Source organism: Trachurus japonicus, chromosome 23 (genome assembly GCF_045865225.1).
Source record: "Trachurus japonicus isolate A0001 chromosome 23, Traja_1.0".
NCBI lineage: Eukaryota > Metazoa > Chordata > Actinopteri > Carangiformes > Carangidae > Trachurus > Trachurus japonicus.
Genome location: NC_140929.1, coordinates 12340031 through 12357871, shown reverse-complemented (window position 1 = coordinate 12357871; position 17841 = coordinate 12340031). Strand labels below are relative to the sequence as shown.

General features: G+C 43.4%; 1 protein-coding gene across 26 annotated transcripts in view; it reads left to right on the top strand.

Annotated features, from left to right (window-relative positions):
* wnk1b (WNK lysine deficient protein kinase 1b) overlaps positions 1 to 17841 on the top strand; it is an 83293-nt gene that overhangs the window by 51861 nt on the left and 13591 nt on the right. For 10 of the 26 annotated variants that reach the window (XR_015035063.1, XR_015035062.1, XM_085769300.1 and 7 more), the window contains exons 8-22: positions 23 to 102; positions 231 to 500; positions 607 to 676; positions 1318 to 1511; positions 5323 to 6765; positions 9269 to 9358; positions 10140 to 10214; positions 12664 to 12927; positions 14297 to 14367; positions 14516 to 14669; positions 14888 to 15004; positions 15360 to 15470; positions 15563 to 15614; positions 15718 to 15861; positions 16856 to 17783. Coding sequence is in view for 24 of the 26 variants with exons in the window: in XM_085769300.1 (XP_085625426.1) it covers positions 23 to 102; positions 231 to 500; positions 607 to 676; positions 1318 to 1511; positions 5323 to 6765; positions 9269 to 9358; positions 10140 to 10214; positions 12664 to 12927; positions 14297 to 14367; positions 14516 to 14669; positions 14888 to 15004; positions 15360 to 15470; positions 15563 to 15614; positions 15718 to 15861; positions 16856 to 17783 (4063 nt within the window). In the remaining 2 variants the exon portion in view is untranslated. Of the gene's footprint in view, positions 1 to 22; positions 103 to 230; positions 501 to 606; positions 677 to 1317; positions 1512 to 3223; positions 3530 to 5322; positions 6766 to 9268; positions 9359 to 10139; positions 10215 to 11015; positions 11094 to 12663; positions 12928 to 14296; positions 14368 to 14515; positions 14670 to 14887; positions 15005 to 15359; positions 15471 to 15562; positions 15615 to 15717; positions 15862 to 16855; positions 17784 to 17841 lie in introns of all 26 variants that reach the window. The other 16 variants (XM_085769303.1, XM_085769301.1, XM_085769297.1 and 13 more) reach the window with 12 other exon arrangements.

The following is a 17841-nucleotide window of genomic DNA, read 5'->3' as shown; positions in this document are numbered from 1 at the left end:
AATTATTGTTTTGTTTCCTCAGGCAAATACAAAGACAACGAAGCCATCGAGTTCTCTTTTGACCTCAACAAGGACGTCCCTGAAGATGTGGCCCAGGAAATGGTAGGTGTGAAGGCGGAGAGATGATTATGGAAGGAAGACTGAGGGGAGCAGTATTGTGTAGAAAGAACTACTGTATATGATAAAAATAGATGGATGTTTGTTAATGGGAGCATCATCGGTCCCCTCAGGTTGAGTCTGGCTACGTTGCTGAGGGCGATCATAAGACCATGGCCAAGGCCATCAAGGACCGTGTGTCTCTGATCCGACGGAAGAGAGAGCAGAGGCAGCTGGTACGAGAGGAGCAGGAGAAGAGGAAACTGGAGGGAGAACAACAACAGCTCCAACAGCAACAAAAACAGCAACAGCAACAGCAGCAGCAACAACAACAACTACAACAACAACAGCATCAACAGCAGCAGCAACAGCAACAAGAAACACACAAAACCTCACACACACAGGTTTGTAGAATTTGTCTGTTTGCATAATTTACCTGTTGTAATATGTAGAAATGTAGACAATGGGAGTTTTTTTCTTAAGTTTAACCTGAGTTGTGTTTGTCTACAGGCAGAGGCAGAGGAGACTGAAGTGGAGCAACACCAGCTTCACTATCAACAGACCGGCATCTCACACACATGTAAGACATACTACAAACAGGATCTAGCAGCTGTCGTAGACCTCTGCATCATCATATCCTTCCTGTGTATATATTCCTGCCTGTGAAGATCTTTGAATACTTTAACACATGGCTCATGAAGATCAGTTGTTTCCTGATGAGTTGTACGAACACAGACCTCATCGATGAAGATGATTTGTATGCTAATTTCAATTAGATCTTAAATTACATGTCACATATCATACAGTATCAGCTCAAGTGTCTGAAATTTCTGATTTAAAGCTGGGTTAGGCAGAAATCTAGACAAGGCATAAACATTAAAAATAGAATTTAAGCCTTTTCTTATGGTTAGCATAAGGCTAAACTATCAGCAGTATTCAATATGCACCTGCATTTGTGGACCAGCCAATAGAAACAATCTCTTTCTGAATAGAAGAGACCCGTTATTGTTCGTAAGTTTTCTGTCATAGCCTAGATTTCCTTAAGTCTGAAAAGACAAGTCCATTGACATTACAATATGCTGAAAGGTAATAATGAAATAAATCCAAAGAATTCACAACACTGTTCCAAAGCATCTTCTGTACCAGTGCTTCATGTTTTAACATGATGTGGGCCGGAGTTTAAGGTTAACCTGCTCATGTCTCCACATCTTTCTCTCTCAGCTGAAGGAGGCATGGACAGCGGCCAGGGTTCTTCGGTTTTCTCCTCAGACTCCCCTCATCTCGGTCAGCTGACCATGTCCTACAGCTGCCCCCCCTCCACCCAGCCCCCCTCCCAGCCACAGACCCCTTATCCCTCCACCCCTGCTGCCCCTGCGCAGCAACACCCGGGCTATGCCCAGCCGCCGCAGCCGATGGTGAGTTGTGATGTCGTGTCGAGTTTTGACATTATGCATGTTCAGTTTTTGGGTTTTTTTTGCACTTTGCACACATCTCTGCGTGGTGCCGTGATCACAGATGCGCTGATAACGACTCATCTAGTTTGAAGTGAGCGCTGCACCATGGTTTGGAGTGGGTGTTGCAGTTGTGTGTTTGATTTGGAGGCGATAACCTTTGACCTGGAGCATCAGATGAGACGGTCCTCAGTGAGACGTGTTACCTACGGTGTTGTAGAGATTTTACAAACACAACACACTTCACTATCAATATTTCATATTTTAGCCACGTAAACAATCATTTGTAGCTCACAGTCTGATATTCAGTCAAATCTTTGATTAGTCCTTGAGGTTTTTACTGCTATTTCGTTTCGGGTGTGTTTCCTCACAGAAGTTGTCATTTGCTCCATCTTTACCCTCCAGATGTCACGTATCTCTGTCCCTCAGTCCTACCATTTTATCAACCAGTTCTCTTTCTGTCTCCCTCCTTCAAACCTCCTTACACTGTATGTTAAAATCCATTTTTCTTTATGATCCTTTTTCTGTACATCTGGTTGTTACATCTGTTATTTAGTATCTGTTCACTATGTTGTAATTCTTTTGTTGTATTTCTTTGTTTTCATAATTTGTTTTTTATATTTGGTCATCATTTTGTTTGGATACACATCAGCCCACAGTTCTTGTGAATATTTTACCTTGTACCTTCCTTCACTCTCTCAGGGAAAGTTTCCTGGGCACACTGTCTATTTTAACTAATAGTTGTTGTTTGCTGACCTTTTAGCAGCCCTGAGTCAAATTCCTTGCTCACTGGCACCTTATGAGTATTTGCCACTGGAGCAGTGACACTGAGTATTTCTCATGTAATTCTCCCACCTGACTTTTCCATCTGGTGACCTTTTGGCTATGAATGCCGTTCCAGATCACCAGCACCCTCACTGACCAATTTCTTGTTGATCATTCCATTTGTAGACTGATTGAATAACTCAATTAAGCTTTTTTATTTTTTTATTTTTTTTAGGACTTTTCTTTTTTAGATCTGTCTTTGAAGCGACCTAACATTTCTTAGTAGATTTATTTATTTCCTTTTCAAAGATCGTTTTTGGAGCCAGCAGAATATTCGTAGCCACACTGATGTGGTTTTTTTGTATTAAATAACAACTTAATGAACTGTTTTGGATAATTGCACTTCCTTATGCAGAGTTTTTTTCTTTCTAATTTGGTTTTCAGTAATGTTGACTTTAGATACGACTTTAGATGTTTCTTTTATGAATTTGTGTTCCCGTCTCCCTTTCATTTTGTCATTAGAATTTTTGAGTATTTGTGTTACTGTGTTTTGTGTTGCTGTACATTTTATGTTTATATTTACTTCCTCTTACAAAGTGGTGCAATGTTCTTTCCTCAGAGAATGATTTTCTCTGTAAGTCTTTTAATAATTTAGTAGTTGTTATCTTGCTTCTTAATTTATTCTTCTAATTACGGAACATGACACCAGTTTTTTTTTTCTTACACAAAATGGGAACCTTTTTAGCTGATTTTTTGTGTGCGTTTTCTTAATGTAATATCTGAATTTTCATGTTTGTCCTGTTCCTATTGTTTTCTGTGTAAGTGTATTTGTATTTGTTTTTTGGTAGTTAAATTTCTTTGTTTGCCTTTCATGTTGATCCCTACCTACCTTTTCCATCCCCGGCCTGCAGCCTGCATCGCGCCGTCGTCGAAGTCGTAGCATGTCCGTTTGCGTCCCCCCCTCCTCCTACTCCTTTGCCCATGCTCCTCCGCCCCTGGCAGTTCCTCCAAAGCAGCCCTCCACCCCTCCTCCAGATCTGTCCTCCTCATCCTCCTACGTCACCACCCCTCCCTGCATGCCTCTCGCTGCTGAGAGGGAGACGTTCGCCGGGCGCCTCTCCAAGGCCCTTGAGACAGTCCTACCCCTTCACTCTGCCTCCTTTGTGCCCCGAGCCAGGCAGCGGAGGGCCAGCCTACCTGCCCTGTTCTCGACCCCTGTAGGTTCAAAGTCTCAATCACCTGGGGCCAAAGTGGTGGTGAGAACCAGAGGGGAAGACAGAGAGAGAAAGATGAGGGGTATGGGCCACGCTGGTGTCTGAAATGAGATAAATTCTACTTTTTTGTATTTATCATGAGAGTGCCCATTGTCTCTGTAAATGGAGACTCGTGACAAATTAAATGTACTATTTGAGTACAAATAATTTGTTCTAACTGCTGGATGACACAACTACATAGATTCAGAAAATTAAATTTATTTGTGAGTTAATTACAAGTTAAACTACAAGTCTTGAACTTGTTTGGTAAGACTGCAGCCGTCATAGTCCTCTTTACTGAATATTGATTCAGTCTCTAGTCTTCAATAATTAACTGTGTCAACTGAGCCAGTACTGAAATCAAATTGTACAAGATTAAGTCAATCAGATTATCTTTATTCTGAATTCAAGGCATTTTAAGTGGCACCTGTGTGAGTAAGTAGATTATTATGATCTCAATCTTTCAGGCACTGCTGTGTCTGCTCCTCTACCCATCCATTTATCTGTCTTTCCCTCTCTCTCTCTCTCCCTCTGATAGACCACCTTACGTATATCTTGAAGACAAAATGTCTTTCCTTGACTTCACTCTAAGATTTGAATGTTTAATATCCTGTGCATCTGCTCATTTGAAAACCAAAATTATTAAAGTCATCATTTGTGAAATGACTATAAAGCGCTGGCTATTAGAAACCACTCACTATTAGAAAGTTGAGCTTTTTCCAAGATGTAAAGATGAATGACATGGCTCAAACAGGTTTAGCCAGGTAGCACACAGTTTTTACTTTCTGTACTAGAAGCTGCCTGGGCTGTCTCTGAGGCCTTTTCAGCCTTTGTTTCTTTATGTTTTTGTTTTTTGTTTTTTTGGGTTGCGGGGGCATTGCTTTTATTCAGGCAGCTTGTGGTAGAGAGATGATGGGAAATGACAGGAGAGAGATAAAGTAGCATGAGCAACAACACATGTCACCCTAAACCTCAGGAAATATCAGTCATTTTATCAGCGTCACACCATGGATCAGTCATCACGCTCTCAGAGATGAAGTAGCCAGCAAAACACTTTGTTTCTGCTGTCTATTCTCTGACAACATGTGTGAAACATTTATAAAAACATTCTGCAACCAGTTCTCTCATTCAGATTTTCTCTAGAGCAAAATGGAAGCAGCTTATCTGTGTGCTAGGTCAAAGTGGCATAGAGTGACGTCTTGAATTATTTATATGTATTTTGATCCATTACCCTGTTTTTCACATGAATTTAAAGTTGCTGGCTACAGTTGAAGGGTCAGCACTCTGCAGGGATGTTTTCTTGTGCAGATGTGTCAGGATATTGTTGATCTTAGAGCATTTGGGCCTCTTCTTTGCATTTAATACCTCCGCTTCCTATCTGCCTTTGAGCTACCGGTGTGTGTTCCTCTCTTTCTGTCTTGTCTTTGTCTTGTGTGCCTGTCTCTGTGTTGTCACATGGTCTGCCAGCCTGTTGTAACCTGCTCTGTGTCTTGTATGTTACCAAATGGCTTCATCTCATTTAGTCTTTCTACAGTTTTTAGGTACGCTGTGTTTCCTGACCTGTTCTGTGTTAACCATATCATTTTGTCTCTAGTATGGAGAAAGAATATCTGTCATTTTTTCTCTTGGTATTGTTTTGGAAGTATGCTCTTTTTGACTATTTGACTATTTTCTCCATTTCATGTGGGCCTTTGCTGTGGTTCTCTCTCTCATTCTCTGAGTTTCATTCTTAAATCCATTGTATCTCATTGTCGCAGCAGCATTCAATGCCGCACCCCTACAGCGGAGGAACAAGCGCAGGAGGAGGAGCAGGAGGGAGCATTCCCCTCCCAACCCTTCCTGACCCCCCTGCTATTTTCTTCCCCTCCATCCCTGAGCGCCCCATTTCCTTCTCGCCTCCACCCACTGGGCCTCCGAAGGCCTACAACACGCAGAGACGCAAGAGCACGTCCATTCTCGAGGCGCACACCCGCCACTTCCAGCCAGCCTACACTCGCTATGGGAGCAGCCTGCACCCCTTTTCTGGAATGGAGGGTGTCGAGACCCCCTCTCTGTTCATGATAAACCCCAGTTTTGCAGCAGCTGCTCAGAGACTTGGTGTTGCGGAGCCGCTGCATCTCCCAGGACAATCTGACCCGAGTCTGTATGGCTATAAAGACATGAGAGCAGAGCACGAGGAAGCAGTGAGGAGATTAAGTCTAAATCAAGCTGCCTTACTGGACCATTATGAAGCCATGGCCTACGGAGGATACCCGATGACTGCACACCAGCTTGGTCACTTGAGTTTCCATCAGCAGAGGCAAGCAGCAGCTGCTGCCGCCAGTTTGGGTTTCGATCCCGGTCCTCCACCTCAACCAGGTTTCCTGCACCCTCACCTGATGCAGAGAATGAGTGCACACAGTCCAATCCCTCCTCCCTTACCTCCCATGAGTGCGTCCACAGGTGGCTCTGTGTCTTCTTCATCGTCTGAGGGCTGCTATCCTCCACCACAGCATGCCTCGCCGTCTGCCTTCCCTATCTCTGCACCTCCAGTAATGGCCGACGCCCCACCATCCACTGGAAGTGTCTTTGAGTTCCATTTAGCGGCGGCTGCCGCTGCAGCAGCTGCCGCAGGAGACCCCGGCCTCCTGGCATCCAGACTTTACCGAGCCCGTAGAAGCTCCATGGACCTCCCTCTGGAAGACAGCACTGGAACTGGATCAGGAGGCTCAGGCACGTACAGCCGTCTGCAGCCGGTGACAGAAGAGCTGTACGCTTATATCAGTCCTGAGCTGCCCTTACCACCAGGAAGCCTTCTCCTCCACCACCCGGGTCTAACCATGAAGGACAGAAGCCCAGAACCGTCTAGTGACTCTATGGCCTCCTCTGACGCAGGAGAGTTCCAGTCCCCCCCTCCCCCACCCCTCGTAGCTCCATTTGACTTCTCAGCCGCTCAGTCCATCCCTCACTCATCCTCCACCGCGCTCTACGATTCATCAGGGGGAGTCCATCCCATAGATCCCCAGGGACATCCACCCTCCATGCAGAGCTTTCTCCCTCCCACCCCATCCTCCGAGCTCCCGCATGGGGGAGCGTCATCAAATCATCTGGAGTCTCTGATCCAGAGTGCCTGGGCCCGGCATGGAGGGGTGATACCAGCCCAACCTGACATGACATACCATGAGTCACTGCTGGCCTTGCAGGCCGCTAACCCCACTCTGGTACTGAGTTTAGACTTAAAAAACATCCATACACCCCTGGGTCAATTACTATTCTAAATTATTGTTTTCTCTTCATAACGATGATGGATATTGTGTAATTGCTATATTAGGTGGTTCTATCCTCTTTTTAATTGCTGCATCGCACTGACTATGATAATCAGGTTGATTGCATAGTGAAGACAGTTAATGCATCCATTTTCCCATTTGTGCCAATTAAGTCATTTAGTTTGCCAAAAAAATAACATCATCAGGTAAAATGTCTCCTAGAAAAGTAGTGTTATTTAATTTATAATAGTAATTTGACCCAGAGGCAATTACACCCAATCCCTGTTGTTTATACATTACCCACCCAGAAGCCCAGTCTTTGGTTGTGAGTTTAACCCCCCCCCCAGTCACATGGAGCCACAGAGAGAGTCTCATGGTCTGCCCTCATAATGTCACATTATTCATTCGTTGACACTGTTTGTTTGTAGAGGAAGAAGTTGTTGACACATGTTTGTTTGAAACATGGCCTCTGTCAGTGCTACTTCAGTAAAGATTTACAGAGCTGGGTACGACCCAGAGCACATCTGACCAGAAAACATCTGACTTGAACCAACATTAGAATCATTATAGTCAGTCAAGTAATAATTAAGTTCAAAAGTAACATTTAGAGCGCAGTCTTTGAGACACTCTCTGGTGTATAAGCTTTATAAACAGTCTAAGCCCCTATTTTCTGTCTATATGTTGTGTATTTGATTTATTTGTCAATATCAGTAAGTAATATTTTGTGTGTATGTTCATATATGAATGTATATGAGAAGCGTGTGTTTGTACAGGTATACTGTACACATGGTATACTTGAAATTGTTGCTCGTACAAATCCAAAGTCCAACGTCAGCATAAGTAACACTGTATATGGAAATTCATAGCCATATATTCTAGACATATACAAGTTATTTAGTATGATATGTTATAAAAAAATAAAGAATTAAAAAAAAAAAAAAGTCATTTGAACTATAATAAGGCTGTGAGACTTTGTTGATTTGTACGTTCAAACACACAGAAACATACAACAAAACCAAGGGGGCTTAGACGAACCTGGCAGTGTAACCATGCAGGGAGACACTTCAGTTGTGTATTTTAGGTTCTCTCAGTTGTGTTGTGTTGTAAATAATTGCTGATCTTGGCTTCAAGTCAGTTCCTTATTTTTTACCATATTATGTTGCCATTTCCTGTCCAGACAACTGGAAATCAACTTCTCACACAGGGTTCAAAGGTTTCATTTGAAATTCATTTAACCCTTAGAATGCTGATATTATCAATGTCATCTATACTTCTATCTATGTTGTTTACTTTGAACCACTTCACAGAATCACTGTCCTGTCTTTTCATTTCTTCAATCTTCAGTCTCTGTTTTCTGTCTTTTGTTTCATGTTGTTTCTCTTGAGTTTTTAAAAAAAAAAAAATCTTTCTATACATTTGATTTATTTATCTCTGTGCTGTGGAATTTCTGTGACTGCTCTGGTGTTAGAAGAAGGTAGGTTGTAGTGTGTCTGGTGCAACTATACTTAACTGTAAGCTCCTTCCACACGAGCTTCGTTCCAAGTATGAAGTTGCATACAACCTTCTAAGGGTTCAGTCAATAACAGAGAGGTCATAACTGCCTGTGTGCTGCAGTCAGAGCCGTAGATCATAGAAATCAGGTTGAAAAAGTACAGCTCTGTACGGCCTCAGAGATAGACCAAGATCAAAAATCAAAACGCTAATGAATTTAACCTTTTTGGAAATGGATAGCAATAATTTGTATGATACTTTAAAGCAATTAGAGCCTGGTTGAGGACTCTGGATCATAAAATGATCTGAGGATTTTCTAAACTGACTGAAAACATACAATCAAACATGACTCAGGTACCACAAATAATTTTTTTTGTTTTTTGAAAATGCTTTAGAGAGGATATTTTCAAGACAATGGCAATGAAGGTTGGAAATCTAGACTCTTTTAGTTTACTGTTTGATGTCCCGCTTCCACGCTGTGCTTCAATGATTGCGTTAACAGCCACTTATTAGTGCCAATCACCTAGGGCCCCGACCTGCATGTGAAAAAACAACAACCCTGTACTCACACCCTGCCTAACCCCCAGTGCAGTGCCCGTACTGTTCATGCTACACCACAAGCTGTGTGTATGTGCGTATACTGTACATACAGTGGGTGTCGCTGTGCATATATCTGTTGCTGGATGGATACAGTACATATGTGTTGTGTCTTTGTACATGTGTGCATACACAAGAAGAAAACCTAGACCGATCGGTAGAGAGACTGCTGACGTACCTTGTGTTTGCACTCATGCAAATTTTCTGAGCCAGAAGCTACAAACATGTCCTGACTGTTTTTCTTCTCTCTCCTTGTTCCCAATTTCTCTTGTTTTCTCAACTTCATCACCCCGTCATTTTGCATCGTACGACATCTCCTCCTCTCTGTCCATCTTTCTGTCTTTCTTTGTCTTAATCTGTTTCTAAACAGCAGATGCAGACTCCCACTGGCCAGCCCACAGCGGGACCCCCTCTGGTCCCCTCCAGCTCCCAGCCTGCTCCCCCTGGAACCTCCCAACAAGTGAGACTACCAGGAAAAACTACACAAAATTCAAGTCACATCTTAAACATCCAGTTTTTTTTTTCTCCTTACATTATCAGTTTGCACACATTTCCAATGCCTTGATGTCTAAACCCCATAAAGATAGAATACAAAAATAGACCCCCCTCCCCTATTTTTGTGCTTATACAGTAATGACTCTGGCTTTCTCTTTGAAGTCGCTGCCTTTGCTTGAAGGTAACCACTTCCACAGAACTGGCACTCTGCCTGCAGTAACACCACATACTTTCTAAGAACTTTTTTTTTTCTTCTCTCTTTTAGCCCCCAGCACACACTTCAGCAATGAACTAATTGAAGCCTTAAACAGATTTGATTGAGCATGAAATTGGGTGTTAATTGAAGATCAAATGTTTCTTGTCAGCATAAGATGGAAAGTTGTGATTTTTGGACCAGTCTAAACGGTCAATCCTGCACGATCACATTCGCCATGTTTATGTAAGGGGTATATTCCATTTTTAGCAAATTTTCTGATATCATAACATTAAAATCGTATTATCTTGTTATGTTCGTCAACAAACAGTCAAGAAATCGACAATAAAGATAAAGTAGATTATAATGTAATAAAACTTCTATTCCCCAGCTGACATTTTCCATATAGTTCTGGGTTACTATAAACAGGACATGACTGGGAACTGCTCCAGTTAAAAAGGCATCAAGCCAAAAAAGGATGTTAATGTGCATGTTAATGCAAGTTTACATCTACACTTTCAAACTTTTTGTCTGTGTTTGTGTTGCTCTCCAGGTTGTTTCATCCAGTCAGAGCAGTACGTCAATCCAAAGCCCCACACACTCAACTCTGCCGCAGGCACCTGCACAGGTACGTTTCAATTTAAATTGTAATACTTCAAAAACACATTCCTGGAGTTTGGCTAAGCTGGTACTAATCCCCGAGAACAACAGGTGCTGGACTGAATTCAGCATCTGTCATTTACGTCTGCATTCATCTTTAGTGACTCACACACCAAACCTACATGTATATACATACAGTAATTATGCACCTTTCTCAGCTGAGGTGACTCATTACAGGCGTCATAAGCACATCTCACAGTTAATGTGAGTTCTAAACATCTCTCTGAGTGTTTTACAGTACATGAATGTATGTCTATAAGTGGAAGCGTGGAGGCCACAGGGACAAATATGGACACATACTGTAGCCTACATACACAGACATTCACATATAGAGTCAGTTTATGAGCTCCAAATTCAGCATAGCAGCAAAGGTTTTGACATAAACTTTTTGTACCATTAAATGTACATAACAAAGCTGACAAACATTCCCTATGAATAGATATTGAATAACATATGAGTTGTGGACAGATACGTCTTTATTTGACTGTCTTCAGCGAGTTGGTTGTCATGTTGCCGTCAGTAAACAAATGGAAATTCAAAGATCATGTTGTTGTCACACCTGGTCTAGGTGTAACTATTGCATGTTTTGCGCATTCTGAAATTTTCTCTCACTTTAAAGTTCTGCATCAACTCAGTTTGTTTTCTGTGTTTTTCTTTCCATTCTTTGGCTCTCATCGGCATGCTGCCTGTCTCACTGGGTTTGTTATAATGTGTGTTTACGCGCGTGTGTGTGTGTGTGTGTGCATGTATGTGTGTTTTGTGTATTTAGCTGTGTGACCTCAGTCCGTCTCCCAGCATAGAGCACCTTTATTTCCTGTACCAAGCAGCTCATCTGGCTCTGGTTCAGGTATCATGATGTATCACTGTATGTGGGTGAATTGTAGGTGCCATTGTGTCTATCCTTATGTGTAACTTTGTGCTTGTATGAGTGTGTATCGTAGGGTGTAATTATGATTAGTTTGGAGAATGTGTTTGTAATTGAACTGAATATTGATAGCCAGATTAATCCCATTTGTCTTTGTGGTTTTTGGACATAGCTTCGCCCCTGTATTGACGTCTGTAGTTTGTAGTTTTCCTTTATTCACAAAAAACATTTGATATCAACCACCTGATTAAAATGCATGGACGCAAATACACGAGCAAATTTTATGGAAATGGAGATGGAAAATGAGAGGTATTATTTCCCGGATCAGAGCTGATCAACAGTGAATGGTTAATATGGGAAACATATTGAAATGTGTATATACATCAATGGTTCAGTCCAATTTAGTGTTACTTAGATACTTTATTAATAGAACAATTAAGAAGCAGATACTTGCTATAAATAATATTGCAGTCTTCAGTTGGACATGTTGTGTTCAGAGGGGTAATAACAGTGTATTTAACCGCTGTGCTGCATATCGTAGCACAGTCCTCTGGCTATGAGGGACTGGTAATTGAGGTGTTTAGTTCAAATGACAGAAAGCTAGTAAGTTGTAACAAGCTTGACTGGTTTGTTTGCACATTCTGCAATACAGCTGTAGAATTTAGCTTGTATGCTTGCTGCTAAGTTCAGTTTGAGAGGCAGCAACCCCAACATATTTAGGGGGTCATTTTGACCTTTTCATGCGTAGTATGTGCTCCAATTATTATTCACTGGAGTGAGTTTTGTAAAAACACTCCTCAACATAGAAAATACCCAGGACTGTGATGTTGAGTATTTTCATCTATGCCCCTTCAACTTTGATTTGAACAACTTAGTGAAGAAAAGCATACAATTTTCCTGACTCCTGACTTTTAAGGCATTTCTTTTGCAGAGGTCAAGCAGGGGAGCTATAAGATGACTAACCTCAGCACAGCTCTTCCAATCACATAAACAAAATCTCCACAGTGTATTTGTGTTTGATTGTTGCCCATCTGCATTGCACAGAGAATTTGCTTGGATTTGCACCACCACTGACACTGTGCCGTACACTGTCTATAGAAGTTTTTTTTCGTGGTTGCATGGTCTCAGACTGGCGTGTGTTTCACACGATTGTCACGTCACAGAGTTTGTTGTCTGACTGAAGAGCTTGGGACATTGTTATTAATAGACGTGATCTATGTTCCAGCTGTCTTACTCGGAAAACATGAAGACTCATGAGCTGACACATCTGTGATCTGCTCTTTTCCACGGCACATCCCTTTTTTGATGTGAAGCCTATAAAGTATTATAGACGAAACAACAGTCAGACCTATGACTCTCTGCAGCTCACTCATGTTACCATGGTGATTGATGCCGTCTGTGCACAGCTGATCACTACTCCGTCGTCTTCACAGTGACGTTGTTCCTTTCCTCTTCTCACTTCTTACAAATCCTCTCGCTACATCTGCTTTCTCCTTCTCATCTTCCTTTCCTCCTCTTCTTCTCTCTGGCCCCTTCTTCCTTCTCTTCTCAGCCCAGTGTAACTTCGTCTTCCTCTACCGTTTCCTTGGTGACGCTCCGTTCCCCTTCGCCTTCCCTCCCTATTACCATGCCGACACCGGTTGTGGCTTCCCCACCTTCTCCTCTGCCACCCTCTGTCGGGGTGGTGCCTACTATTGTTTCCCCTCCTCCTCCTCCTCCTGTGGCTACACCTGTGCCTCCACCATTGGCCACTGTGGTGCCAATCATCAGTGTAGTCACCGCCCCGCCTGATACCCCCATGGAAGCCCCTCCCCAGGTACTGGTCACAGACGGTCAATCCCACCAAGTGGATGTCATGTCCCTGTTCAATGTCCTCACATCTGTCCACGTTAGATGCTGCACGGTGTCGTCACTGGGTCCTAAACTTGATTTAAACCAGGGAACTGCTTCATAGTGATTGTTTGTTTGTTTCGTGGAGCTCCGTCTCACTATACTGTAGGTAACTCATGAAGATGTTAGTACAGTGGACTATATGTTTCAGTAAATGGTCACTACGTAACAGCCTGTATAATCAGGTAAATGTGTTTTCTAGGCTGCTTTAAATTATATGAAATGTACTGGCAAGTGCCCATTATGGTATTATTAGATCAGGGAACAAAACCAGTTTGTAGAATCTCACTGGTACATAACATGTCTGCTATACATCATACAACATAGTTTAAACAGGGTTATTTTGATATTTATTGCCAGTTTTTTTTGTGTGTTTTGTGAAAATTGTGAAATTTAATGACATTGGTGCAATTTGAGGTTAATAAGTAAGAAGAATTGCAGCATTCTCTGCCCATTCTTCTGGCACCTCCACTTGGATCCATATTTGCTCTGAGTTGTCAAACCAGTGTGGTCTGCATTACACGTCAAACGCATAAATGTCAGTGATGCTCAATGACGCATGACTGCAAAAACAGTTTGGTCTAATTTTATGAGATCTGTGGTTAGGTGCTTTCCAGTGCATTTAGGCATAATAACCAGTTTGTTGTTTTGCGTTGAACTGTGTGTGTGGCGTAGTTTGACTGTGGCAACATTGATTTGTTTATCAGTAAAAAAAAATCCACAATCAAGTAACGATTGCTGGAGAGGTTTCTCGGGTTGTTTGTGCAGCAAACACAGCTGTGATTGGTCCGCGGATACTGGTGTTTAATAGAATCACTCCATCACTGTGTGCAGATGACTTCCTGTGTCCAAGTGCCAGCCTTACATGAAGTCACTTGTTTTTTATTATTTCGAAGCCATCATTTAAAGACATTAGCAATGAGATCAGGTTTGCATGTCCTATTGGAGTTCCATTATTTAATTTTTCCTTTACGACTGTTCTTGTTTTGCTTCTTTTGCTCCATGCTCTAGTTTTAGTCCTTAGTTTAGTTGTTGCACCCATTTCGGATGTGCTTTGTCCAAAGGCAGAAGTCTGCTCTTCGTGTATTAATTTGATTGAGTTCTTACTCTAAAATCATGAAGGCATTGCTTGAAAGTTCCTCTCTTGCTTTGGTCACACTGTGCTTGTGTTTTAATGCTTTCCCTGCTGTGTTTTCTTTCCTTGAAGTTTCCCTGGTGTTGGTGGTTGTGTTGTAGGTGATTATACTGAGTGAGTTCTTGTATGTGTGTTTTCATGTTGCCTGTGTGTGTTTCAGTCTGCCTCTCAGTCTTCAGAGCTGTCCCAGTCCCAACTACAGCCACCTCAAGTTCTCTCGTCCATAGAGAGGTAATAAATGCACACACACATCTGCTGACCTGGTGCTTCCATCCGCCAACAAAACCAAATGTTTGCAACACTCTCTCTCATTTTGTATCCACGTTCTTCTATGTCCTCTCATTAAATTGGACCCCCATCTCTCCTTCGTCTCCTACAGTGGCCACTCTGAGACTTCAGGTCTAAGTGACGGCAATGAGGGAGGAGCTGGAGGTCGCCATGAAGGGCGCTCCACCAAGCGACATCAGAGACGCTCCGTGCGAAGTCGATCACGCCACGAGAAGACCTCCAAGGCGAAACTCAATGTTCTCAATGTAATAGCACATCCCATAAATCCTATAATGTCATAATTAAACATTAAACCTTCTTTTGTGCTGAACCCTCTGACGGGATTTACTGGTTGTTACAGTGTGAAGAGCTGCAGTCAAAGTAATGAAGAATATCTAATTGAGACGCTCATCTGTTTATATTCTGCCTCCTTTCCATCTGTGTGTGTGTGTGTGTGTGTGTGTGTGTGTGTGTGTGTGTGTAGATCTCCAACCGAGGGGACAGGGTAGCAGAGTGTCAGCTGGAGACCCACAACAGGAAGATGGTGACCTTCAGGTTCGACCTGGACGGTGACAACCCAGAGGAGATCGCTCAGATCATGGTGCCTGCACTGTCTCTTGTTTCATTTTCTCAACCACCCTCTTGATTCAATTACGCTCTCTCTCATCATGGTGCTGTGTTAACAGCTCTTTATGAGGCTGGAATATGTTTCACATGCCGGTGCGCGTGCCGTTCATCCTTTCGTCATCCGAAACCACTGAAGTACACATAATCGCTTTGCTCTTGTCCTTGTGCTTTGATTTAGAGCGTTGTCACCAGGCTCACTCATGAGGCTGAATGACACCTCACCAGCACAGGAAGCATGAGCCAGGCTATTGCTTTATTTGTTTCACATATTATACACAAACGTCTGAATCTGACATTTTAATTGTGTATTTGTGTGTGTGTGTGTCCAGGTCCAGAGTGAGTTTATCCTGGAGAGTGAGAGGGAGTCGTTTATTGAGCAGGTCAGAGAGGTGATAGAAAATGCTGATGAGAGGGGTCTGGAAAGAGACACAAGCAGCCAGGTAAAACCAGCACTCAGTCTTTTTTTCTGTATTAACATTGGACCCCAATCGATGAGTCAGGCTTTACAGTGTGTTGTCTTAATGATGAGCAGGTGACGGGAGACATGGAGCAGCAGATTCCTGTCATATCTGTCCCTATGCCAGGTAAAAATAAATGTTATGATAACCATAATTTACATTTTTGCAGATGAACAGCTGTAGAGCGGTGGATAATCATGGCGTGTGTCACTGTTTCTCTATTCCACAGACATCACACCCAGTGCAACAGCACAAGTGGTCCATTCAGCAGGTCGAAGGTTCATCGTCAGCCCCGTACCTGAAGCCAGGCTGAAGGAGCAAACAATGTTTCCCACCACTCCCTCTACTGCTCCTGCACCTCCTGCTGAAATCAGTAAGTGTGTGTGGGTCTATGTGTGTGTAGTAAATGAGTACAAGTTGTTGTTGTTTCTTTACAGCCATTACACTACTAATGTTCCATTCCCTGTTGTGCTGCTGGAAATGACGTTGATGTGGCTTTTCTGCGGATGCACAAAGTTTCTGCTTCAAACATGCACAGATATCACATTAAGTGATAGTGTGCCAACCACGCGCGCACACACACACACACACATACACGGCCACACACACAAACACACACCCTTATCAGATTAAGCTGTTACGCTTTTAGAGGAAATTGCCCAAATGTTCTGTCCAAATGCAATAACACACAGGCATTTATTTAATTTGATACTGTAGGATCCTCTGCTAGAACACTGGAATATAAATAACTGCATCTAAGCCTGTGTCAGATATGATGGAATTCACACATCAGTCCATCAAATGTACATAAGGCTCTTACATTATATCACACTGTAATGTCATGGCTAAGAAAATGTAGTGAAGAACTAATAAATCACAATGATTTTTGGTTCTTTTTTTTTAACAATGCAAAACAGAAATAAGGTATACCGTTACTGGTTCCACATACCTTTGCAAGGCAGATAACAAATCCAATCAAGATCAGTGACTGTGGGTAGTTTCCCTTAAGTGGTTAATTGCATTCCCATCTCCACACTCTGAACTTAGTACATGCTGAAACCTGACATTCCTTCATAAATGAATGTTACCTGGGATTTCATGATGAATGTCCTTCTAATTTTCTCAGCTATGCAACGGAGGTGTTTGATTAGATTTTACAAACACACACACATCTTCAGAATCGCTTGGATGTTTTGCAGTGACATGACCTCATTCTTACATTCCATAATAATTTCTTCCGCTATGTTTATTTGACAAAAATAGTTTCTACTGTAGTTACTTTGCAAATGAGCATTATGTGATTTCTCCAAAGACTAGAACTCACTATGGGCTTTGTATCTTCAATTAGTCTTTCTCTCTTGTTCCAGTTCCTCCAGCTTCAGCTCCAGCTCCGTCTCAGACTCCAGGCCAAGGTTTGGTGCTGTCCCAGTCGGCAGGAGCGATCAGCTTACAACAAGCCTTCTCTGAGCTCCGACAGAACCAGAATCAGTACGATCCAGGGCCCAGCACCGCCCCGGCCTCCATTCACTCCACCCATCCTCCTCTTCAGCCTGCAGCTGCCCCTGTCCCCTCACAGGCCAGCATCATCACTCCGACCGCCGACGCCACCGCCGGCCTCGTCCCCTCTAATTTAAACAAGGCACAGGAGCAGGGCTTGGATGCCTCTCTTCCTCCCCCTTCCTCCTCCTCCACCCCCTCCTCTGCGGCTGCTGTCTGTCTCAGTCGTCCTTGTTCCTCCTCTCCTCCTTCGACGGTGGGGAGTCAGTCCATCCTTCAGTCGCAAGTACTTCCACAAACCCAGGGACAGGTGCAGATCCAGGGACAAGCACAAATCCAGCCCCAGGCCTTCGCCCTGCCTCAGACCCAGAAAGTTCCCGCTGTCATTTCTACTTCGGCACCTTCCACTTTACCACCGGTGAGCATCCCCCCGACGATGCTCACCTCCCCTCCTGCCGCCCAGACCGTCCCCCACGTCTCCTCCCCTCCCTCCTCCACTCTCGCCGCCAGCGAACTCTCCTCCAATCAGCCGTCGGGCTCTCCCACCTCGTCCTGCACTCCTTCCCTCTCCTCCTCCGTCATCCCCACCACTGCCATCACCGGCCCCCAGCTCGCCCCCTCCACCACCTCCCACCACGCTCCCCCTCCTCCCGCTGCCGCCTCCTCCTCCTCTTCTGCGGGGCTCCAGCCAGTGACCACAAATGTCCCTTCAGTCCAACCAACCTTGGTCCACTCCCAGCCACAGACGGCAGCCCTGCCTGGGCAGACGCACACACACTGTGGGGAATGTGACGCAAGGTAAGAGTCTGTAAATGTCTGTAGTTACTCTCTGCCTCTGATACTAACTCAAATATAT